This window comes from Ambystoma mexicanum, chromosome 8, assembly GCF_040938575.1.
Source record: "Ambystoma mexicanum isolate Mex_15411 chromosome 8, UKY_AmexF1_1, whole genome shotgun sequence".
NCBI classification, from domain to species: domain Eukaryota; kingdom Metazoa; phylum Chordata; class Amphibia; order Caudata; family Ambystomatidae; genus Ambystoma; species Ambystoma mexicanum.
This window is the reverse complement of record NC_090929.1, coordinates 64,959,924-64,986,173: the sequence shown is the minus strand read 5'-3', so window position 1 is coordinate 64,986,173 and position 26,250 is coordinate 64,959,924. Positions and strand designations below refer to the sequence as shown.

Here is a 26,250-nt window from a genome sequence, read left to right as displayed (position 1 = left end):
GACAGGGGGGAAGTGCATGCTGCGTGCAAAGGGCGCTCTTGTTGGCGCTATTATTAGGGAGATCTCCGCCTAATGTATTGGAGCCACTACCTCCCAGTGCCAACAGCATGTGCCCGAGTGGAGGGCCACTGTCATCCACAAAGAATATCCGCTTCATGTACAGAGAGATGAACTGACCATAGTAAACCTCATCGAACCTGCAGCGAAAAAAAGCACACACTCATTCACATGGCACAGGGGGCGTTGTACAGTCAACGGACACAGAGTGATATATAGCAGATGAGGGCAGCCCTTAGGCCACTACAAACACCACAAAGTCAGCATAGAGTTTTAACTTGTTCACTTACACCACAGCTCGGGGATAGGTGAGGGCCCAGAGACGACTGGCGAGTCCGGCGATGGTCAGTGCCACCAATACCACATTGACATTGACAGTCAGCAGGATAGGCAGTTTCAGGAAGCTCGGCATCTTCACAAGGTGGCTACGGGGAATGAAAAACGAAAGAAATTAAGCACTGTTAAAAAGGACCACTGTCTTTTCTCCGGGCAACACAAACACAAGACCACTGTCTCTTCTCTGGGCAACACAAGTTCTGGGAAAAGCAGGTTTGTGCTTTGGGGAATTAAGGTTGTTAGATAAGAATTGGGGCACTCACACTGAGAGACTACACAAGACTTACCTGCTTGGTATTAGGCAACCCACCTTTTGGTATAGGGCTGTACTACACAAGTTGGTAGTGCGACTGAGCAGCCAGGCCTATCTTAAGAGGAGTAAATGTGAGCTGTACGGATTAAATCAGTCACCACAAGTAACCAAGTAACACTTATACCCAATGTTTCAGTTATAAATATTTTATTTAACATCAGTTTTAAATAAGCATTCTTTAAAAAGGCAATTGGTTGTAACAATTCAAGTAAACTTTGAAATTACGTTTCAGAATCAATGAAGCCAGTGGATAACCTTTGGATCTGCTTCTTACATTTATATATCACACTAATACTCTTTTGTAGACTCCGGGATGTAGAAAGGAAAGGGTTAGGGAAGCAAAAAGGTTATAACAGTTTCTCAGAATACGTGAGGACAACTGAATCCTCCAATGAAGTCTAGATAAGTCTTTCCCAGCAGTACCAGTATACAACAAGCTACCACCTATGAGGGACAAACAGTATCAAAGTCAATGGATTTAGAAGAGTGCCTTCAGGGAGCCAGGACAGCCAAAGTCGCTTGGGACACAATCTATGGATCTGATGCACTTCTTGCATAAAATGTCTTGCACAAACTTAGAGAGGTCAGAAAAATCACTTGTAGGAACACAAGCTGTCAAGCCTGTGCAAAGGGAGTTGAAATAACTCAGAAAGTAAGCAGGTGCAAGTCTCAAGGGAGACAGCACGATTTAAGGCAATAAAATAAGTACCACCAAGCCAGAAGTACCACCTCTGGTTAGAAGAAATGGGTCCAGCTGGATTCCGTCTTACTACAGCTATGCAGACCCTGGTTCCTAAACCTCAGTCGTGGGGACAAGAGGAAGGACGTATGGAGGGCTCCTGTGGCAGTACTCGAGAAGGTCGTCGGCAGCTACAAGGTTTCTTTGTTTCAGCGGCACTTTGCGGTTTCAGCACTTCGCAAAAAGCACTGATGCAGAACGGCTGAACTTTCCCTGCTCCCTCGGTCCTGCACTCTGGTGAGGGGGCTCTGGATCAGAATTTCCTGCTTCTGGAGGGTCCTCAGGAGGCTCCTGGAGCTTTTAGCCGGATTTGTTCCATGGCAGATGTTGCACTCCGTTATGGACACTCGACCTCTGGCAGCAACGGAGAGGTACAGCAAGTCGGGGATGGTGCCCAAGTGGAGTTCCTTTCGGGGTTAGTTGGTCCCACTAACCCAAGGGGAGACGTCGTTCCGTCAGAGCTGCTCTGTCGAGGTGAAAAAGGAGGTCAGCACAGCAGCAGGGCTTCACTGGTACTTCGAGGTCCAGGAGGTTTCGGCGGGCTTCTCTACAAGATTTCTGCAGAGATTTCTTCCAGTGGTCGACTCTGCCTGTAGTCCCAAGAACCTTGCCTTTTAAGCAAGTTTTCCCCATTCATGCACAGCCTAGGCTCTCAATCACACAGCAGGGAGGCTGTCCTATCAGAACAGCAGGCCAATCGGGGCTGGTTTCATTCAGGCACTCCTAGAGACAAAGGAGAGGGGAGTTTCAAGACCCTCCCTCTCATCCTGTCCTTCCAGACACATTGGAGCCAGGGTCGGGCTTAAGGGCTGAAGCCCGCCAAAGGCAGAACAAACAAAGGACTCAAACATGTCTCAACGCACAGAGTAAAAGCCAAGAAGGACCTCACAAACAGAAAATGGCGAAACAAGAAGACAGGGGCCATTTTGACAAAATGGTGACCCATGGGTGCTGTACAGCAACGGAGGGTTCAGCCGGCAGTAGAAAACCTTAAGAGAAATCCAAAGGAGTTCCCAGTGACACTGCACTGAAGGTGCTGTGCGTCACCATACAAAAAGCAGATGCCTGTGGAGTTTGTCACAACTTCAAAAACAGTGAAAACACAATCAAAATCAGGGAAAAACACATAAGAGAGTGAGAAAAATGTCCCCCCCCTCACTCAGGAGTTAAAATTACAAATTCCTAAATCCAGCAAAAGAGATGGGGGTCTCTAAGGTGGAAGGATTTTTGCACAGAAATGAATATGCGTCCTAACAAAGGTAAAGTGTTTTTTTTTTCCTCATCCAAGAGGAGGCGGTGCAGGCCTCTTCTTCAATCAAAACCGTAAAGCAAAACATCTGGTGTTTCAGAAAATGCTTTCACTGTTGCCTAATAGCTTTAAGGACCCGCCACACCCAGTGTGATTTGCTACCAACAAATGCCTCCTGCATCCGCGACCTGATCACAATCTCTCGCCACACCTACAAGCCCTTCTCTGAAATGTATTCAGTGGCTCCTTGGCAATATGTATGGTGCACACACCCCTAGGAAAGTACAAAATGCTAAGGAAGAATAGGGCTGTAAAAGAGAAAACAGAAGCCTTCATCTGGTCAACTCGTACCTCATGCAAGGCTATAAAGGGCTGACATTATCTCCTTATTTGCACATTGAGATTGTTATTGACCTCCTCTCAGTCAATCAGAATGTTTAGAGTGCAGTCAATAACTACTGATATTGACTGCGTTCTGAACATTCGGTATTCAAAAGCAGACAGGTAACAATGCCAATGCAATTTCCAGGCAAGATTTATTTCAATAAGACACTTCCTCTCTGGAAGGACCTTTCTGTCCCCTGCAACATCCTATTTAACACACCAACGAGACGGCTAACACATGGGAACATACAAAATAAAAGCACATTTAATTTACTAAGATAGTTTGTGCATATACTTTACTCATCATTAAAGTAAAACATTTTTACCAGCAAAACCAATATGTGCTGATAGCCTTGTAGACCTCGGGATGGGTCATTATCGCTTGCGATAATAACCGTTCACCAACATAAATATAATTGTATCCCTACCAGGGTCCTGTTGCAGTGAAGCTTAATTCTCATTTCTAGATCTATAAATGTACGTTACATAGAATGGGACAGGGCGCAGAGGGTATAAATAGAACGTTCTCACAGGGATGCTGGTGTAATATTGTCCCTGTATATAATGTCGCCATAAGTATAGTCACCGGGAAACGGCATAGTGACATTATATATGGGGACAATATATTGGGTAAATGGGAGCGATATTGTATCTTAATGTGCATGAATAACTACATATTAAGACATATTTATTAAAACAACATTGGTTTTACAGTTAAAGCATTTTTACTTACTTATAAAATACTCCCATTTGGAATGGGATGTACAGTTTTGCTCCCATAAAAATAATTTTTACTGAGGGGCGTGGCTTGGAGCGCCATCGATGTGGTCGCTCCTCTGAGGCCGCCCGTGGGATGCCCGCCGCCGCCGTCAATTCCCGGCAGTTCTAAGCGGGTTACCGTGTCACCAATGCCATCTAAGGCGACCGGAACCGACATGGCACAACCTGGCCAAACATAACCTTCGACCGAGGAGGCGTTCTACCAGAATTCAGCGGCCGAACTTCTCCCCCGTCTCCAGCCGAAGAAACCAAGATGGCCGCCAAACCGGAACCCAGCAACACACTCCGCACCTGGTGGTAACGGGGCCTTAGAGCGCCGGGGAGTTGGAGGAGGGGAGCGGACTCCAGCACAGAGCCATCCGATTCATACCAAGGCTGCCTGGAATGCACACGAGTGCATCCTCGGCTGCTGGGGCCTGAGTGCCCGACGCACACTCCGAGGGACCGGGAGAGCGGGCTTTCCCCCTACCCCGCTACGTGGAACGAGTCGGGACCTCCTCTCAGGGACAGCCGACATCATTACAGAACCGCACACGGGAGGTTCACAGAGGGATCTGGGACCTCCATCAGCGAAGGACCACCGATGAGACTTGAGGAGGGGCGGGGAAGCAGCGAGATAACCGCTTTCATCCAGAGAGGACTTGAGCCCATGTGTCTCATCGCAGCAACATACCCCACCCCTCACGCAACAGTCGGCCATCCTGCACCGTTCCCGGCTCACTGAGACCACCCCCCACACCAACACTTCCTGGGGCGCCCCTGCCCACTCGCCCAGATCTGGACCAGAGAGGGGGTTGAGAGCGATACACACCCCGAGTGCAGCCTCCCACTGCCCTGGGCAATCAAGACCGCCCAATACGAGCAGCATGTCTAGGCAAACAAAGGTGAGCAAGGGCACAGATATCTCTGCCATGTTTACTGCACCAGAGAAACCCAAGAAACAAGACCCTCCTAAACTGACCCCACAGAAGCCACAAGAGGACAGGGGCGCCCTCGCTACCAAAGGAGACCCGATAGCCTTCATGGCGGATATTAAATCGGAGTTCCGCGCCTGCCTCTCGGAACTCACCGCTAAAGTTGAACAGACGGACCAAAGGGTCACAGAGATCGAACAGAGGCTCGGAGAAATCGAGGACCATTCGCAGGACCACACTACCAGGCTGGGGGAAATGCAAAGATCCATCGATTCCCTGCATCACAAATGCGAGATCCTGGAGTTCAAACATGAAGACCTTGAAAATAGGGCACGTCGCAACAACCTCCGCATTCGGGGCGTCCCAACCTCTGTCCCCGACAGCAAGTTAGCGGACTACGTGGGAAGCTTCTTCGAGGCCCTACTCCCAGATCTGGACAAATCTCAGCTCCTGCTGGACCGGACCCACAGACTCCGCCCGCGCCGAGGGACAGATTCGGACCCCCCCCAGATGTTATTACCAGGGTCCACTTCTTCACAACCAAAGAGGCAATATCAGCGATCAGTCGCCAAGGAGAAGAGATCACTTTTCAGAGCACTCCACTTCAAATATACCAGAACCTCTCACCACTTACTCTTCAGAAAAGAAGAGCACTCCGACCTCTGGCAGTGTTCCTTCAGGAGCAACAGATCCTTTACAGGTGGCTGTTTCCGACAGCTCTCCAGTTTACATATAAAGGCACCTTACGCCGAATCAGCCACCTGGAAGACGCAGAGAGAATCTTACATCCAGCCTCGCCCCGAGATCCTTCCACGCCAAACCCGGAGAGGACGGAGGACTCTGGACCACCTTCCTCCCCAAAGCCCAAACGCACGTCATGGTCGTCAACCCAGCGGAGAAACAGAAAGATGAACGAGGACCCTTCCACGGTCCCAGGTTCTGTCAGCAACTTAGCCTGGACGCAAGTGCCCTTACCTAAATTAAGACCCGCCACCTTTGTCTCGAACTAAGGAACCTTGAAGGCGGTGGCGGCGGGCCATACCCATGGTTCATACCCACTCCAAGGATACTTTCCAACCTTTGTTCCTTGGAAACCCACAGTACACAATACGTGATGGGACAGTTGGCCCTGTTGGCCGAGGGTACGCCCGTACTTACAATGTCGGTCTACCCTCCAGTTAAAGTTGCGGCCCCCCGTTGGGGTTCCGTGTTAAAACCTCAAGTGCAGGATGATATTAAGGGATTCCCCAACAGACATGGCAGCTGAATCACTGCCCCACAACCCCCCCCTAACCCAAGGAAAGGAGAGTGAGACTCCAACGGACCTCCAAATGCTTCGGATCCTCTCCCTGAATGTTAATGGCCTGAACTCCCCTAACAAGCGAAAGGCAATTCTACTGAAACTCCGGGACGAAGACGCAGCGATAGCCATGCTCCAAGAGACTCACTTGCTGCCGGTAGACGTGACCCGGCTTCGCTCCCGATTATTCCCGCTCCAATTCTTTGCCTCTGGCACAAACAAAAAAGGAGGTATGGCGAACCTCTTCAGGAAAGACTTGAACCCACAGATTCTGGAAACGAAAACCTGCCCAGAAGGCCAATTTACAGCGGTCAAATGCCTCCTAATGGGAGATCTATATACTCTCGTCTCTGTGTACGCCCCCAACACTGGACAATCACACTTCTATGACTCCTTGGGCACATCTCTCGCTAGCTTTGTGGAGGGCCAAACAATAGTCGGTGGGGACTTCAATGGGGTTCCTGACCCCACCAAAGACGGTCACACCCCCCAACTCCAAGCGACTTCACCAAAGCACTTAGCCTCCTCCGACTCTTCAGGTCCCTGGAGATAATAGACTCATGGCGGGTGTTCCACCCTGACAAAAAAGACTTCTCTTTTTACTCATTCGTCCATCGCACCTTTTCAAGGATCGACCTGTTCCTGATCTCCCCGCAAACTTTCCCTTCAGTCAAAGAAGTCTCCATCGGCACAAGAGCGATATCCGACCACGCCCCAGTGCGCTTGGAACTCCGGGTTCAGAATCCCAACCTCAATAACCCACGTAAATGGACGTTGTACGACCCGATCCTTAACGATATGGCTACCAGAGACAAGATCGCAACAGGAATAAGAAATTTCTTTAACGAAAATCCAGCCTCGGACACCTCGTTAGCGAACAACTGGGACGCCATGAAAGCAGTAATCAGGGGCTCCCTAATTGCCCAAGGTGCGGCCTACCACCGAGACAGGTGTCAGACCCGGACGGCTCTAGAGAACGAACTAAGAGAGGCCGAGGCACTCCACAAGGAGAAAGGCTGGTCCCCCAAAACGCAACGGATCATTCGTACAGCAAGGAAAAAACTGGAAGCCCACTATGCGGAACAAACCGCCCAACTAATGGCGAAGGCCAAACAGTCATACTACGCGAAGGGCAACAAGGCGAACAAGTTCCTGGTGGCCAAGCTATCCAAGCGGAGACGCAGCAACACGATCACTGGTCTGCATGATCCCCAACGGGGTCACACTATACTCAGAGCCCGAAAAGCAACGACTCGCAATCGATTATTTGACCCAAATCATGAAGGCAACCCCACGAAACTTATCACAACAGAAGGAATACCTGCAGCAGGCAGCAGTGCCCCGTCTCTCCGACACAGCAAGAGACGAACTGGAGGAGCTCATTACAGAGGAGGAATTTGTGGAAGCCATCAAATCACTTAAAACACGGGCCCCCGGCCCAGACGGCTTTTCAACCAGGTTTTACAAACTATTCAGAGCACAACTGACCCCCCATCTGGTTACCCTATTCAACTCCTTCAGGGAAACAGGAGCAGTGACCCCATCGATGCAGGAATCAACCACCATCCTCCTGCCCAAACCTGGAAAAGATCCAAGAAGCTTAACGTCCTACAGACCGATCGCACTTTTAAACATCGATGCAAACATATACTCAAAAATTCTAGCAACCCGATTAAATCGCATCTTGCCGAAGATCATTCACCCCGACCAGGCAGGTTTCATCCTACACCGGACAGCAGGTGACAACATCCGGAGAACCATGAACCTGGTGGACCTTGCCTCCTGGAACTCCCAAAAACTAGTCTTAGTGGCTCTCGACGCAGCTAAGGCATTTGATAGGGTGGATTGGACATTCATGAGACACACCCTAGGGGCCTTCGGCTCAACTTTCCAAACGATGGTTCTAGCCAACTATAATAGCCCTAAAACTAGCCTGAGAATCAACGGGCACACCTCAGCTCCAATCCCCCTATCATACGGAACCCGGCAAGGCTGTCCACTGTCACCCTTGCTTTTCGCACTCACCATGGAGCCCTTTGCACAAAAGATCAGGCGAAACGACCAAATCAAGGGTATACAAAGAGGCCCCACGCATCACAAAATCGCCCTATACGCGGACGACATTCTGCTCACGATCTCGGAGGCCCACTCATCTCTAAAACACGCGATACGAGAAATCGCCAGCTATGGGGAGGTCTCAGGCCTCACCATAAACTTCGATAAATCATCCGCCCTGGGCATCGGCCTCACCCCAGCAGAACGGGAACCACTGACTAAGATGTGCCCGATAACATGGGAAAAAAGAGCCATCTCCTACCTAGGGGTCCACATCCCGGCTGACCCAAGAGACACATACAAAGCCAATTTCCCCTGACTTTTTAAAGAATTGGAAGGCGACTTGAAACGCTGGGAGACCCAAGAAATCTCACTGCTTGGGAGCATCACTGCATGCAAGATGAACCTACTTCTGAGGTTCCTATACGCCTGTGCCTCCCTACCAGTAGTGATCCCCACACCAACTCTTCGAGGGATCCAGAGAAAAATGCTGAACTTTATCTGGAAAGGTAAGAAAGTGAGAATCCCTCTCAGAACTATGCTGGGGAGTTCCAAACTGGGAGGATTGGGGGTCCCAGACTTGCAGGCCTACAGAGTGGCAGCTCAATTGGCACAGGTCCAGGCATGGCAAAATACGACAAACCGCCCTAGATGGGTAGAGTTGGAACAATCACAAGTGCCCCTACCTTTACGATTTCTACCACACATCCCGTCCCCCCTCAGGACTCAATGGGGAGATCTCCTGCTATCAACCAAACACACCCTTAGCTCCTGGGACTGGGCGCTAAAACGAAAGGGAGTGCCAAGAGGACTGAGCCCACGCTCCCCGGTCTTCCATAATCCAACGTTCGCACCGGGAACGAATCCTCACAATTTTCGTAACTGGATTAAGGGCGGGCTGGAGACCATAGACCAACTGTATATGGGGGGGGGGGGGAGACCTCTCACATTCGCCCAATGCAAGGAGAAATTCCAACTCCAGGAAAGGGACGGATTCACCTACATTCAATTACGCCACTGGTGCTCACACCCCCAAACTCTGCAAGCAGCGACACGTCCTCCTACTGCCCTAGAACTCACTCTGGGAGACCTTCCAACCGGCGGCAGAGTATCCACCCTATACAGGCGCTTCCTAAGTGACTTCCTGACCACAAAGACCCGCTGCATGGCCCAATGGGAGGCGGACCTGGGTCACCCAATAGAGGACCAAACCTGGGTGGACATATGGACCAGAACACACACCTCGTCCACCTGCATTACTAATAGGGAATGTGCGTACAAGATCACGCTGCGGTGGTACTACCCACCCCTCCGACTTCAGCCTATGAACCCCCAGGTGGATCATTCTTGCTGGAGAGGATGCGGCCACCCGGGCTCCTTCTTCCACATGGGATGGGCTTGCCCAAAGGTCCAACAATTCTGGAAATCATGCCTGGGGTCCATCACACAAATTACCGGAACAACGATCCCCCTGGAACCAGAACCAGTCTTGCTGGGAGCTCCAATCCCCGAGATCTACCCGCGCTCCGGGACCAGATCGAAACTACTAACTCACTGCCTACTAGCAGGGAAAACGGTGGTGGCCCGAGCTTGGAAAACCCCGGAAGGCCCTCACATAGCCCAATGGTGGACCAAACTTTAGGACATTCTGGTAGCGGAGAAGGTGACGGCAGCACAAGCGGGAACTCTCCATCGTTTCCAGAACATCTGGGCCCCAGTGCTGGAATTCGACCAGCGCTTCCCCGCCCTGACGTATAAACCTATCAGGGCCCGCTGGATCCTGAAAAATCAAGAGATCCCTGAGGAAGATACATAGACGCTGAGGCGCAAACTGGACAGCCCAGGAGGGCAGATTCCGCCTACAATGCCTAAGGGACAGAGGGACCAAAGGGAGGAGGGAGGGAGAAAACTCAGGGGGGGATAAAGGACTGGGGATCAACATGCCTAACTAATCACTGCTTATAATGTTTGTAATTGTCATCCTGCCTTGATTTAAAATAAACAAAGTTAAAAAAAAATAATAATCTTTACTGCCAACTTAAAGGGAGCAAAATACACCCACTTCCAGATCTTATCGGGAGCACTGAGTGCATGGGGGAGCGGCAGAAGGATTATGACTGGTTATAACTAACACACTTAATAACTAGAGGCTTCTAAGCGCAGACCCGGGGATCGAACCTGTGCTGCTCCGCATCGTCTTGCTTCCAAGACAAGCACATTGCTACAGAGCTATCCTCCCGAGACCAGACAGAAGAGGCAACCTTCAGGCTGATGCTGATGGAGGACACCACTAGAAGAGTACGAGACCCAGATTTGAAGGCCAGGGGCCCTTGCTAGGAAGATTGAAATGTTGCAGGCAAGCCCCAGATGCAATATTGGTTCCAGGGCCTGGGAGGAAGGCCTGCCGGCACAGAAGATCAGGGACAGGAAAGTTCAGAAGATTCCCCCAGGATGTGTACCAGGCTGGAAGAGGTTGAGGAAGTCCAGGTGTAGCCGGTGAGAGGAGGGGTCCCTATGTTGGGATTTAGTTTAGTTTGCCGAGACAGTTCCTGAAGCAGGATCTACAACCAGAATCCTGGAGAAGGCTGGACGATGGAAATGCAACCAGAGTCCTGGGGATGGCAGGACAATGAAAATGCAACCAGAGTCTTGGAGATGGCTTGACGATGGAAATGCAACCCGAGTCCTCGAGATGGCTGGATGATAAAAAAAGAAAACCAGATTCCTGGAGAGGGCTGGACGATGAAAATGCAACCAGAGTCCTGGAGGTGGCTTGACGATGAAAATGCAACCAGAGTCCTGGAGATGGCTTGATGATGAAAATGCAACCAGAGTCCTGGAGGTGGCTGGACAATGAAAATGCAACCAGAGTCTTGGAGATGGCTCAACAATGAAAATGCAACCGGAGTCCTGGAGATGGCTTGACGATGAAAACGCAACCAGAGTCCTGGAGATGGCTTGACGATGAAAACGCAACCAGAGTCCTGGAGATGGCTCAATGATGAAAATGCAACGAGAGTCCTGGAGATGGCTGGACGATAAAAAAAGGAAACCAGAGTCCTGGAGATGGCTCAACAATGAAAATGCAACCAGAGTCCTGGAGATGGCTTGACGATGAAAACGCAACCAGAGTCCTGGAGATGGCTCAATGATGAAAATGCAACCAGAGTCCTGGAGGTGGCTGGAAAATGAAAATGCAACCAGAGTCTTGGAGATGGCTTGATGATGAAAATCAGGTTCCAAAGTTGGAGGAGCCGTACAAGATCAGCCACAAAGAGCTGGTCATGACAGCTGCAGCATTGAAGTACCAGTGGTGATCCTTTAAAACAGGTCAGTGGATGCACTGGTCGAACTAAAGTGTGTAAAGACTGGACAATGGAGGGCCATCTGAGGAAAAGCAACTATAGAAGTCCAGTCCAATGCGTACCATGAGAGCAGAAACAAACACTGTTGAAAAGTGGCAAAAGCCGCTTGGGTTACAGCAAAGGCAGCAGGGGCCCTACGTTCCTTCAACCAAAAACACATCCCAGGAGCTTCCAGGGAGCATGCAGGGCTGTAAGTGAAGAAGGATCCAGCTGTTGCTGTTGGATGAGAGGGAAAAACAGAGCCAGAAGCAAGATTCCCCTGGACAGAGAGGCAGAGGGGCAGCAGCAGAGTTTCCAGCAATGATTCATCAGTGACCATCTGCTCTGCGGGTGCAAAGTCTACGTACCAGAGAGCTTCCAGGGAATGACTTGTGTGGGCTCTCACCAGATACACAGCAGGCTTGGGTTGATCCCCCGTCCTCCAATCAATATCTGTGTGACATTCAAAATGTTAGTGGCCGATGACCACCAGGGGGCGCGGAACATGACGGACCTGTGAGCCCGCGCTCCGTCAGCACCGTGGGGCCTAGTGTGCTTCGAGGATCCCCGGCCGGGATTTTAAAGCAGCCCCAGAGAAGACCACGGTCCCCGAAGTGAGTGGGAAGCCCCACTCGCCCAGCAGCCCGAGACGCCAGCCTCCCTATGGCGCAACCACGGAGAGAGTCGCTGGAAGCGGGAAAGACACAGCCCACCGAACGCGAGCGGTGCCTACAGCGCGGGAGACACCTCCGAGCTTTCGCCGAGCGGGCCCCCAGGAGGCACACGGGAACCGCCAGCGGAGCGGGAACTACCCCCCCAGCAATCACCACAATATCAGGGAAGCCGGGGCGCTGGGGGAGGCACCCCCTCGTCCACTGCCCGGAGCGAGACACCAGGGGCCAGCTATCAGAACGCAGGGGGGAGAAAGACGAGGCCGCCCCGGACTCGTCCCTGACCAGAGTGGACGTGACTGCCCCGCGCCGATCCAGGCGTTCCTCGGCCACGCCCCACATGAAAGCCTGGGTGCCTGGACCATAGAGGACCCGGAGAAAGTCGGGCCCGCTGCTCTCGGGCCCTAGAGGGGCATCGGCCCGAAACCAGCCGCCGATACAAGGTGAGGAGCCAAAGGGGGGCAAAGCAGGTTGCCATTGGCATTGTGGCTGCGGCACCCTACAACAAGAAGGGGCTGTGATCCCCGACCTGAGCTTCTAGAACTTTCCAGGGGAACCCTGCACAGCGGCCCCACCTCCCGGGTGCCCACCCGACCCCCGATCCTGGAGCAGACCCCACTCCCCGGCGCTATCAGTTCTCTCCAGCGGTTTCGCCGCCAGTACCCAACCCAGCCCGAGGGCCCCGGAGTCATCATGCCGGCAGTGGGGGACCCCCCCCACCCCGACAGCACTGGCCAGGGATGACCTCAAGGATATCCTCCAGGAGATCAGGGCGCTTCGCACGGACATACAAGCCTCCATTGTAGATCTCAAGGGGAGAGTGGACACCCTGGAAGACAAAATGGAGGGGATGGAAAACAACCATCTACAGGCGGACCTCCTCGACATGAAATATGAGGCCAGGTTAACAGACTTGGAAATGAGAGAAGAGGACATGATCCTTAAGATGGACGATCTAGAGAACAGGGAACGTCGAAACAACCTGTGCATCATGGGGGTGTCTCAGGAGAGAGGGGAGACGCCCGCGGATGTGGGGAGAAAAGTCCAGGGCCTAATCAATCAACTCTTCGCACTGGAGGGGGGGCTAAGAGGTCCAGCTGGAAAGGGCGCACCGAGGTGGAGGCGGTGCGGGGGGAGGCCCAAGATCCATCGTGGTGAGGTTTCTCCGCTATAGGGAGAAAATGGAAGTACTGGAGAAGGCAAAGAGGCTGGGGAGCTTCATCTTTGAAGGGGACACCATCAAGATATATCAGGACCTTTCTACCCTCACGCTCACCCGTAGGAGAGAGTGCCGTCCACTCACACAATGGCTGACAAGCCAGGACATGAGATACAGATGCTTCGAACGGGCGGGGGTGGACTACAGGGTGATCAGTGGTAAGGAGGCTACGCAAGATTTACAGGCGCTCAAGGGAGACCCTCCGGAGGAGAGAGAGAAGGAGCGGGAACTCAGCCCAGATCGGAAATGGAGAGGGGACCGTTGGGTCCCTGGTCGACAAAGAAGAAAACGGCGTCAATACATGGCTCTAGTGTACAGATTGAAACTGACTGGCTGCGTTTCATGGAGGTGTTTGTTAACTCAGAGGATAAGTCTCCAGGGTAATTGGACGCCTCCACCCGGCCCATAACTACCTTGTGCATGGATCCCTATGCATGGGAATCTGGAGAGTCGACCATATATAGTTGGCCCCAGGCCCGGCTGGTGCTGCCCCGGCTGGTGCTGCCCGAAGAGAAGAATCACTGATTGCGGACTCTGAGTTACCGAGAGGGGGGGGGGTGAAAAGCATTAAAGCCTTGTGTTTCTATTAAGTTTTGAACTCGTCATGGGCGTGTGCCTACGGTATATTACATGCATAAGTTTGCTTTTTCTTTTCTTGCTCTTGAAAAACCAATAAAAATTGAATTTAAAAAAAAAAAATGTTAGTGGCCAGCCAAGCTTATACAGAGGCACACACAGGGACCTTCATCCAGTCTAACGCAGATCCCATTCACACAAAGGAGCATCCCGGGCCAGAGCTTACGCAGGAAGAACACCTTCAATGGCTGTTCCTGCTTCAAAAAACACAATAAGTACAGCTAAAAGGACAGCAGGCATGTGGCTATAGTATCAGTGTAGGGAAAAAGGTTACACTGCAGTGCAACCAAAAATGCCACCAGCATAAGGCTCTGCAATACTTTATGGGGGGTGGGGCAGGGGACTCCCCAGGGAATTAATAGTGTCCTTTACAGTACACCTGCCATAGGAGCCATAGGGGCTCTTGAGGGCAGCTCATAAAAATGCATTTGGAGTAAGTTCAGGAAAAAGAAAAAAGGAGGTTTGAACCCCAAAACTTCTAGGCGACTACCATAGTTTGGTACCTGTCCAGATCACCACCACTACCGTTTCGCCGCAATTGGTGAATGGGTTGTGAAAATTAGTCTCCACGGATGGATACCTATGTTTCTCATATAGGTAATTTGTTGCATTTTAAAACCCCTTAAGTGCCAGGCTATTATGCAAGTCTATGCAAAAAGGACGAGCATACTCGTCCTTGGCACTTAATGTATTGCATGATTTTTCATCCCTCACTGTATCTTGTAAACTTGTTCCCACCCCGGGCACAGCCACCACCTGACTGTTTTACAGCCAGTGAATCACCTATTTCTGAGGAACTCTTCCCCTCCCCAGTCCCTGCATGTGTACCCAGCGGTGTCCATCGTGTGACCACCTCCTCCCCTTTCTGTCACTTGGACTTTCCTGGTTCGCCTCCAAAAGGATCATCGAAATGGCCCAAAGGCCTGCAAGTAGAAACCATAACTCTTGCCTATATATGACATTGTGAGAAAACCAGAACACAGAGTGTCAAGTTGGGGAAGTGATAATATACAGTTCACTAACCAACAAGAGAACCTTTCATTCATAGATGTTTTTATGTGTGTTCATTCTTTTTTGTTTTAAAAATGTGACAAGCAAGGGAAAAACAATAAAGTAGCCAAAACACCAGCAAGGCATTGTGCACAAATATAAGATTGTGCCTTTTAAACACAACAGTGCATGTGATCGAATAGCAATATGGCAAGTCCTCTTCCTATCCCCTAACCCTAGATAAGCGGCTCATCAGCGTTTTCTAGGGATAGTCACCTCACGAGGGAACATGAAGAATTGTTGGAGGGCAAGTTATGCTAAAAGTTACACAAAAGGTAACTCTAAATTAGGAAAATAAATGCAATTACTTACCTGATAATTATTGTGTGAAAAAATGGTATATTGATGACATCTTTAGGATCTGGAAAGATCCCAAAGAGGAACTAGACATGTTTCTGGATTACTTCGGGTCAGTGCCTGGCCCTAAACACTTTTTTTGCCATGCATTGCAGGTGAGTGCAGGCTGCCCTAGACCCTCCTGGGCCTTGTTCTCTGCCTTTATTTTTATTTTATTTTATTTTTTTTGAGTCCCCAGCCCCCGATCACGGCCTCGAGTCCCCGACCTCTCCCCTGATCCATTTCCACTTTCCCGGCCCTCTACCCACCTCCCACCTCGCCCCCCAACCCCGATTGGTGCAATTGCCGCTCTTAACTCACCTTCCCAGGGCAGCCCCTGCAGCTAATGGTCCCGAGGCAAAGGGCGGCTCCAGCAGAGGCGGCTCCAGGTTGTGTCTGCAGGTGTCAGCAGGGGAAGCCGGTGGCCAGTAGTCAACTAGCAGCGACTAACAAGGTAGGTGAGGCGTGGGCAGGGATTAGAGCAATCGCTGTACTCCAGAACATATCAGGCCAGGCTAATAATACTAACCGGCCTCACAACTGGTGAGATGTGGGACTGTTACCCAAGGCACTTTAAGATAATAGTGTGAATATTGGCCTCCGTCGCACTCAGAGAATTGTTAATATTGCATCGAGTCACATCTATAGAGTGCCACACTGAGATAGTACTGTGAATATCAGCCTGAGTCGCAAGCTTTAGAAATTGTGCCATTGTCTAGGTGTCTCAAATCTAGGCGTTCTAATTACTGCCTGCCACTCTTTGAAACCATTGGCCTGTCTCCCATACTCTAGGCATCACAAATCTAGCTGCTCTAATTATTGCCTGCAATTCTTTGAAACCTAGGCCTCTCTCCCAAAATCCAGGTCTGTCAACTCTAGATGTTTTCAATACCACTTGCCCTCTGTGAATCCCAGGCTTTTCTTCTGCTGTCTAGGCATATCAAATGTAGGTGTTTAATTACCACCTGCCCATATGTGAAACATAACCTTCCCTCCCGTTATCCAGCTGTCCCAAATCTTGGGACTTGATCACTGCCTGCCATTCTGGGAAACCAGGGCATCTCCCCTGTTGTCTAGATCTCAGGAATGGAGGCGATTAACTTATTGCTTGGCCTCGCCGAAACCTAAATCCCTCTGCCAACCCTCAGAGATCCTTAATATAAAAGTATCTAATTTAAAACACCAGGAAACCTAGGTTCCCACTATCTTGTCATCTGAAACCTCTGGGCACTATCAGTACCTACCATAATTGAGTCTTAGGCTGCCTGACACCCAAGAACACCCAGCAGACTTCAAAGCTAGTAATGACCTCCAATCACTACCCCCGTTAACCTTCTCCCCATAGGCTGAAAAATCCGAGCCACACGTCCAACGCCTAGTACTCCCTTTGACAGTCCTCCTATACAAAATGAACACTGTAACCCAACCAATGGAACAAACAGACACCCTTCGAGATCACCAAGGCATCACAACGTAAGAGGAAAACCTCAATATTATCCTAGCACAAGACACGACAGACGGGTAATTGCCCTGTAAACTCTACACCCAGAACAACTACTACCAATGAGGACCCAAAATGCCCAGACGCAGAAATGGACGCTGACAAAGAGAGCAGGAACATGGAACAATTAATATGGATGCCCAAATTCAAATGTCTCCAATAGAAGCCGCCTTGAATACAGAACACACCCCGCCAAATACTACTAGCAACAGAACAAACACTGTAAGAGAAAATTCCTTATACCTTACAGCGTACCTCACAACAATTGCAGTGCCTCGATACTTCAACAACACTGACATCTCGAGACAAGCAAAGAATCCCCCCAAACAAGCGGAAAAAAGACGGGACCCAAGAAGAGATTGGGATGATACCAACCCCCTCACTCCATACATGACAAGAACAGAAGGGCACTATTGATATCCACATAATACCACATGCGACGACGAAGCACTAGAAGTCAACAACCCAACTATCAATCTAACAGACCGATTTAATGAAGAAGCAGCCTTTGCTGTTCTTCAACCAATTGGCTTCAATACAGAAGCACCCCGGTTGAACATCCACAAACCAAAACAAGGAACAACAAATAAACCCGCACCAAAAAGATCAATTGCAAGCTAATCAACGCAAAGTCAATGTCCAAACATGCCACTGAATTCTACGACCTCCTATGTGACCAAGGTATCGACATCCTATTTGTAACTGAAACATGGCTAGATGACAATTACAAGATCACCCTCAACAACTGTTTGCCTGATAACTTAAAGTGCGTCCATGCAAACAGGAAAACCAAAATAGGTGGTGGACTAGCAATCATCCACAAGGCACACCTGGAAATTAAACTAGAAGACCCATTAAACATTGATAAATACGAATCTCTGATCTGACGCCTATCAATATACCCCAGCACAAACCTGAAATTCATACTGATATGCAGGCCTCCAAGTTACGATTCAACCTTGGTAGACACCTTCACAGAAGCAATCACCAGCCTAGCCATCGAGCATAATCACCTGATCATCCTCAGAGACTTCATCATCTGGTTCGATGAAGAAACCACAGCCACCCAAAAATCTCTAGCCAGCGAACTAGCAATAATGAATCTACACCAACTAGTCAAAGGAGCAACCCACACGGCAGGGCATTCACTTGACGCAATGTTCGCCAACAAAAAATGACCACGGCGCCACCAATTCAAATACTCTGGAGCGACCACCTCATCATTCCCTTCGTAATCACACTGGCCACTCCAATAACCAAGCAACAGGACAGAAATGAAATTGGAGAACCACCAAAAACTCCAACCTAACTGAATCTCTGGAATTCAGCAAACCACAAGCAACAACTATGGATGAAGCAGACCTGGACAAAAAAAAATAGATCTACTCCACAACTAGATCGCAACAACATTATTATTATTATTATTATTATTAATATTAACAATCAACGAGCCAAAGAAAAACCTTTTATCCCTTCACGCAAAAGAGCAACGGCAAAATGGTTCAGCCCACTACTCAGCGCCATGAAAAGAAAAAAAGAAAAACTAGAACTACAAAAGGAAGATCAAAAACTACTGGGGAAAAAAATATAATAATTTTTAACAACATATCCGCTCATACAAAAAGGAAATACAAAAAGCAAAAAGGAAATACTACGACAACCAAATCTTCCAAGCACCAAACACCCGAAAAGAACTCTTTAAAATCATAAATGAAATTAAAAAATTCACCTGGCTGCAACAACGCCCATACCATCCGAAGACACTATGCAATGATCTAGCAGACCACTTCAAAAACGAAATCATTACCATTCAACAGACCATACAAAGCAGACCGTTCGAGCAGAATACGAAACCCACCCATCCCTATGAGGAATGCCCGAACAAACTTCAAAGCTTCCCCCTAATGTCATTGGAGACATTTGTAAAACTGATAAATCAAAGTAACAAAACAGTCTACTCCGCGGATGCCCTGCCCCCCGGACATATACAAATCAATGCTCTCACAAGGAACACCCATGGAATACCACAGGAACATCTTTAACCTCTCAATATCAACAGAAGAAGTGGCACAATTCTTCAAATCAGCATACATCAGGCCGCTCCTTAAAGATACAACAGGAAACGTAGAGGACCTCTCCAATTACAGACCCATTTCCAACATCCTGTACCCAGCATACACATACAGATCAACCCAAGAATTCATAAAAGAGCACCGCCTGCTAGATCAGGCACAAGTAGGCTTTAGACCAATGGACCAATGAGAGGAACGGAATCAACACTTCTCTCAATATGGGATGACCTAAAGGCAAACGCAGATTAAGACAATAGTACCGCTTTGATACTTCTAGACCTCTCTGTGGCATTCGACACAGTCAACCACAACATCCTCATCATAAGATTGGAAGAAATTGGAATCACTGACCGCGCCTTAGTATGGATCAAATCCTTCCTAACAAACAGAACAGAGACCATATAGCTCAGAACTTTCAAATCCAACCCAAGAGAAGACTCATGCGGAGTACCACAAGAATCATCCTTCTCCCCATTATTATTCAACATCTACCTGTCTCAACTAATCAAGATCATCAAAAGACACGGCCTCACCTGTTACAACTTCAATGATGATAGACGAATAGTCTACAAAATACAAGCAACACAACATTAGAGAACTGCCTCAGTGAAACTTGCACTAAGACACTTTGAGCACAAAGTATCCTCAAAGTTTGGAGGACAAGAACCCTGCTCTGCCCCCCTACACCCTAGACTGATTGTTTGTTGTTCTATCTATGCTGTTGCACCGATATATGTTTGCTCTGTTTTTATCATTGCTGATTGTCTTTGCATACATATATTGTTTTATGATTGACTTTCTTCTTATCAATAAAAAGTATTTATATTTTTTCTAAAAACTGCCTGTCAATTTAATGGAATTTGGCTGTTTTCAACCAAGTGGTTGATCCTATGGTTACCTTTGTGGAAAAACAACAAGATGCCTGTTTGATCTCGCTGTTAAGTATTAAAGGTTGTCGACCTATATGAGGGTGGTCAATCACGGGATTCCTTTCCCTTCTACCTCCTTTTCGTGTTTTTGGTATTGAGTACGGTCGATTGACCGTGAGGTGTCACTCACCTATTCGTAGCCCAATAAGGAAGAATCAGGCAGGTCTGATCACAGATAACTTCCATTATCTCATTACGTCTCTATAGCTACGACTGAGGTCCTTAAAAATGGCACTGGAACGGTGTTTGAGCTATGATGAAAATTATGTAAAGGAACTATTAGAGAAAGCCTCCGGTTTAGATGGATCCTCCCAGGCGACTAGCAACATTACAAACTCGGACGAGCTCAGCCAACTTAAAAAACGGTTAATAAGGAACGAACTACATGGCTCAATCCTGCTAGAATACCTGAAGAAAGGGACTTTACCACAAGGATTAGTTGTGAGAAACGAACCCAGGCTGTTTCTAGACAACAAAAACGTTATATTGCAATGGAGTTACATTGCAAATAAATGCGGTAGGGATTGGGTGATTCTGATCATCGATACCGCTTCAGAGACAGAGAAAATTCTGGTTGACCTAAAAACATTGGAAGAGGCAATACAAAAATTGGTTCCTCTGGATACCTACAAAAAAAGACTGGATACTTTATTGACAGAAATGTTGGCCTTTAAAGAAAGTATCTTGACTGAAAGAGTCCGGAGAATGAACAAAGATCTTACTAACTTCTCTCACGAAAAAGCCTTTAAGTACACACAGGATAATTATTTCCAGAATATGGCTTCAGGAAACTCCCCACAAGGAGCGCAGAAAAAAGTACATTTCAGAAACACTTCTTTCAGTTCGAGCAATGGTAGCTCCAATGGAGACCCGACTCCAAGACAAGGCCAATCAAACCGTCGCCCTAGAAAAAATAACTATCGAGGGAAGAACAACTCTAATCGTGGCGGTCCCCAAAACAAAGGCAGAGTTCTGCCAACTGCACAGTCTTTTTTTAGAGAGAAACCCAGAGGACTGGGACCCAAGAATCACCCGAAGCATGCAAGCATTATGGTGAATCTTTCCAAATATACACCAACTGAAGATGAAACCAAAGTGATTGAGAAAGGATTAGGCTTTGTACCCACCAACAAACATGATCCTTTCAACTTTAGACAGGAATTTTTCATCTTCATGAGAAAAATTCATCTCTTACAATTCTTCGACGGCATAGACCCCGAACCTGACAAATCGGACTCTAAACTACATAACAAGTCTACATTCAGTGTCCCTACTCAAGCACATACTGCAGAGGCTAAGGTATTCCAGAAATGTGTTCTCCACGATTTAGAGGAACTAGAGAAAAAAACTAAGAACAAAAGAACATTCATGAACATGACCAGACGCGAGAAAAATGCTATGCAAGCTCTTTTGGCAAATGACAAAATTGTCATCCGAAAGGCAGACAAGGGTGGTGCAATTGTATTACAAGACAAAGACAAATACAAACTGGAATGTAACAGACAATTACTAGATCTGGACAACTATCGACATCTCGAAAGCGATCCTGCCGATAAACTTAAAGAACTAATCGGGTTAAAAGTTGAAAAAGCCAAACAAAGAGAATGGAATACACCAAAGGAAGCGGACTTCCTCATAAAAACCAAACCTCGAATCCCTCAGTTTTATACGTTGCCCAAAATCCATAAGTCTTTAATTGACTCACCAGGAAGACCTATTGTGTCAGGCGTAGAATCAGTACTTGAACCACTATCCAGGTTTACCGATACTTTTCTCCAACCGTTGGTTCGTAAAATGGCGTCATACATACAAGATACCACCCAAATGATCGAGTTAGTAGAAAATGTACCCTTTGACTCAGAAACAGAAATACTGTCGGGCCTCGATGTGGTAGCCCTATATACAAGCATACCACAGAGAGAATCCATCTACATGTTAGAGGAGAAATTATTGAATGACCACACGGTGGGTAATACCCCTATCTCTTTTATCCTGTGGTGTGCGGAGATGAGTCTTCAGAAAAATTATTTCCATTTCGACGGTGACTTTTACCAACAAATTCAGGGCACCGCAATGGGAGCTACGCTAGCTCCAAGCATTGCCAATCTTTATATGGAATCCTTTGAGCTCTCTAAAATCTTCAACACCACTAATCGATTTCTTAAGAACATCTCTGAATGGAAAAGATATATAGACGACATATTTGTCATTTGGAAAGGCTCAATAAGAGAACTTCAAAATTTCCTCACCTGGATAAATACCCAAAATCGGTTCCTTAAATTTACCTCTAACTCGAGCAAGAAAGAACTTAATTTTCTGGATTTGACAATAACATCAGACGCTCAGTCTAAAACATTATATGTTAGACCATACAATAAACCCACTGACCGCAATTCAATGCTGCATTACGAAAGCTTCCACTCGAAACACGTGCGGGACAATTTGCCACTGAGCCAATTCTTGAGATTAAAAAGGAACAGCTCAACCAAAGAGGACTTCAAAGCAAGTGCCCTCAACATGAAAAACAACCTAGAACAAAGAGGCTATCCAAAAGAAATAACCATGCAAGCCTTGAAGAGATCCAGAAATAACCATCGTGAATCACTATTGGAGTATAGGCAACACAGTTCACAGAAAGAGCAAGATAAGAAATTAGTATTTGTGAATACCTACAGTGACATGTCGAATCAAATCAAGAAAATTGTTCTAAAAAAATGGCACGTCTTGAGTAAAAGTGAAATACCAGTCCCCAAACCAGTGGTAGCTTTCAAACGCAGCAAAAACATCAAAGACTTGATCACTAGGAATGACATTACCACAAAAACTGAACAACATAGAAGCATTACAGAGATTTGGAATATGCCTCCCATCATTGGTCACTTTCCATGTGGACATTGTATCTATTGCAATTCCACCAAAAAGAGTACTGAAGTCAATTTGGGTCTCGGTACCCCTTGGAAGCAAAATAAACACACCAATTGTAACACCAGTATGGTTATTTACACCATCTGGTGCCCCTGTAAAAAAAACTCTATATTGGGAAAACAGAGAGAAAGGTGAAAGTGAGGATAGGTGAGCATAAGAGCTGCCTCAGAAATAAAACTGCCAACGCCCCACTGGTAGACCATTGGATCGAGTTTGGACATAAACCCGATGATTTACAATGGAAGGTTATATATAAACTAACGCCTGGTCCCGATATTAATAGAGACAAACAATTGCTATTCAGAAAAGAACAACAACTTATTTTTTTAACCAAAAGTGCGACCATAGGCCTTAACGAGAAAATTGATTGGCTGAATATTTGATTTGACATGACATTGGAATAGGATGGATTTACCTTGTGACTGCACATCGCGACAAAGCCTCCTTTCCATTCTCCATCTTAATGTTTTGCAACTCACGATGACCTAGGTGACTAGTTGTTCTGTGCTCCCCAGTCACATAAGAGGTGATTCTCCAGCTCCTAATCGTTCAGTATAGCCTATAGCTTACTGATATGACATCGGAAGAGACAATTATTCCCTTACTATTGTCTATAAAGTCTGTTGGGCGGTACATGCAAAATGACGCTCGGACATTTACAACAACACTATTAAACAGCAAAATGTAATACGAACTTTCTTACGTGTGAGGTAATCATATTGGGCAACAAAACAGTACGGGATGCAACATAAAATTCTGATTGGTCCCAGTGTACCCATACGTCCTCCGATCACGTGACTCTACACATGACGGAGACGTTCCAATCGTTACAGGAACGTAGGACGACTTTCCGCATTTAAACGAGCACATGAAGTGCTCGAATGCATGCATCCAGCCACGCCTACATTTGCAGTAGGAAGACGGCGCCGAAGGGAGAAGTCGTGAGAACGCATTAAGGTAATCAGCAGCATCCAGTTATTTTATCTATTACTTGCGGACGTTCGGGCGGCTGGGAGGTAACTCGCTCTCTCTCTCCCTGCCCTCTTTATTCCAGCAGTTTGCTGCGACAATACCAGGAACACGAGGAAAGACGGCATTGAACAAGAAGAAGAGAGACCACATTAAGGTAACCAGCGGCTCTCAGCCAGTAGATTGTATTTCTGAGGACGTCTAGTTAACCTGTAGGTAACTCGCCCTTTCTCTACTCACTGTTCTTTCAGCTTTTTCGCTGCAACAAGATCCTTGCGCAGTTGACCGTCGCACGGTAGACCGTGTAGTGGGTATTACGAGGTTACAAGCAGCTTTGGGCTTCAGGGATTTCCGTCCAAGTGCCGGATCCCGAACTGAGGCAATCCGTGTCCTTTCAATAGTGAACTCTATTGTGATGAGGTAATTACCCAGCTACCCTTGCAAAATAGTGAATGCCTGTGGTGTGTTTTCAGATTTAGTCTAACACGATGCCATCTGTTTTGATTCTGTTTTCTCAGAAATTAAATTATCGTTTGACTTACGGAGCTCAGGGGGTCGAATAGCCCGCAGCAAGGTGTTCTATACTACGCAGGACCTTGCGCCCTGAACTAACATTGGTGGTTTGGCTCCGTGGACCTCCGGGACCATCCAATGGAGGTAAGCAAGTGTATATGTCTACTAATTTTCCTAATGGATGACGCCAAGTACCACCAAAGAGGGTGTGAGACTTGTGTGTATAAGCTATGAGATTGAGCTATAGATATGGAAGGCTAATCTGTTTTTGGACACCTGAAACTATTCTTATGTGGGCTTTAAGTGTTGATTATAAGGACACGTTTCAATTAGCCAAATGCAGTTAATAATTTTACTCGCTACCAGTAATCTATATACTGGTGTATGTTGGCTAGGGCATTGGGACATTTGTTCTAATGGTCTCTTCTTGTTTTTTCTCTTTTCCATAGGTATCAAGCGGATTCAACTTAATGGTTGTTTTGTGGATGCATTGAAATACTAAAAGTGGCATATTCAGTTCAAGCCATTTTTTTTATTCTCTAGGCATCTAGAGTTGAAATGTTAGAGACCCAATTAATATGTAGATCTCAGTGTTTTAACCGAAATAGCGCTTAGAGACGCTTTACAGTGCACTATGTGTAGAATTTGACGCGACAATTCCTGGACGAATTTTCCTTGACTGTTTTCACCTTTTCCTTTTTTTGGTGTGCTTGTTGGAATGGAACTTGTTGGATGATTGTATGTAGAGAAGGGTGTATGTGTGAAATATTGAACCATAGAATGTGTTTTTGTTTTGAGTTTTGCTCAAATTATTGCATACTTTGCACTTGCACTAAGACACTTTGAGCACAAAGTATCCTCAAGGTTTGGAGGACAAGAACCCTGCCCTGCCCCCCTACACTCTAGACTGATTGTTTGTTGTTCTATCTAGGCTGTTGCACTGATATGTTTGCTCTGTTTTTATCATTGCCGATTGTCTTTGCATACATATATTGTTTTATGATTGACTTTCTTCTTATCAATAAAAAGTATTTATATTTTCAAGTGGTTGATCCTATGGTTACCTATGTGGAAAAACAACAAGATGCCCGTTTGATCTCGCTGTTAAGTATTAAAGGTTGTCGACCTATATGAGGGTGGTCAATTACGGGATTCCCTTCCCTTCTACCTCCTTTTCGTGTTTTTGGTTCCGTGAAATATACAACTGTAGGAACACAAACTACCTCAAACTCAACCCAGGAAAAACAGAAATAACGATCATCCCAAAAAAACAGAGGAGACAACCACTACATCCCCTGGCCAGTGGAACTCGGTACAACTCCAGCACCATCGTCGATTGTAAAAATCCTGATGGACAGCAAACTTACTCTAGAGCCACAAGTAAATGCTCTAATCAAGAAATGCTTCTTTCTCCTGCGAGCAGTAAAAAAGAACCTATCGTTTCTGGCATTCGCCAACAAAACACTCACTTGTCATTGCTCTCGTCGTGACCAGGGCAGATTACGCCAATAGTCTATATTGGGGCATGCCTGAATGACTAGTAAAGAAAAACTACAATGCACACAAAATGCTGCAACAGCACACCACTTTCCTACTCCCTTTTCACCTGACTAACCCATTCCCGCCCTCTTGTTTTCATATCCGCCTGAGTGCCTGGGGACCATTTCCGTTTGCGACGGTGCGCGGTACAAATACCTTTAACATTAACTTAAACATACACGGATTAAATTTACCATGGAAATCGGAACACAGAGTATCTACTTCATTGATGTCAGGATCACGCCACGTGGGAACACCCTCACCATCTCCATGTACCAGTGACCAACGGATGTCAACAATACAGTGCACTATTCAAGCTTCCATCCGGATCATCTGAAGGACAACTTACCTTCAATTTTTAAGAATACGCAGACTCACAGCAGATCAAACATACCATACTAACATGTGCAAAATGAAAG

General features: G+C 47.3%; 1 protein-coding gene across 3 annotated transcripts in view; it reads right to left on the bottom strand.

Moving 5' to 3' along the window:
• The window catches only part of POMT1 (protein O-mannosyltransferase 1), a 145,040-nt gene that overhangs the window by 101,051 nt on the left and 17,739 nt on the right, over positions 1 to 26,250 (bottom strand). For all 3 annotated transcript variants that reach the window (XR_011268474.1, XM_069609292.1, XM_069609293.1), the window contains exons 2-3: positions 348 to 482; positions 91 to 197 (exon numbers count right to left, since the gene is read on the bottom strand). Coding sequence is in view for 2 of the 3 variants with exons in the window: in XM_069609292.1 (XP_069465393.1) it covers positions 91 to 197; positions 348 to 482 (242 nt within the window). In the remaining variant the exon portion in view is untranslated. The remainder of the gene's footprint in view (positions 1 to 90; positions 198 to 347; positions 483 to 26,250) is intronic.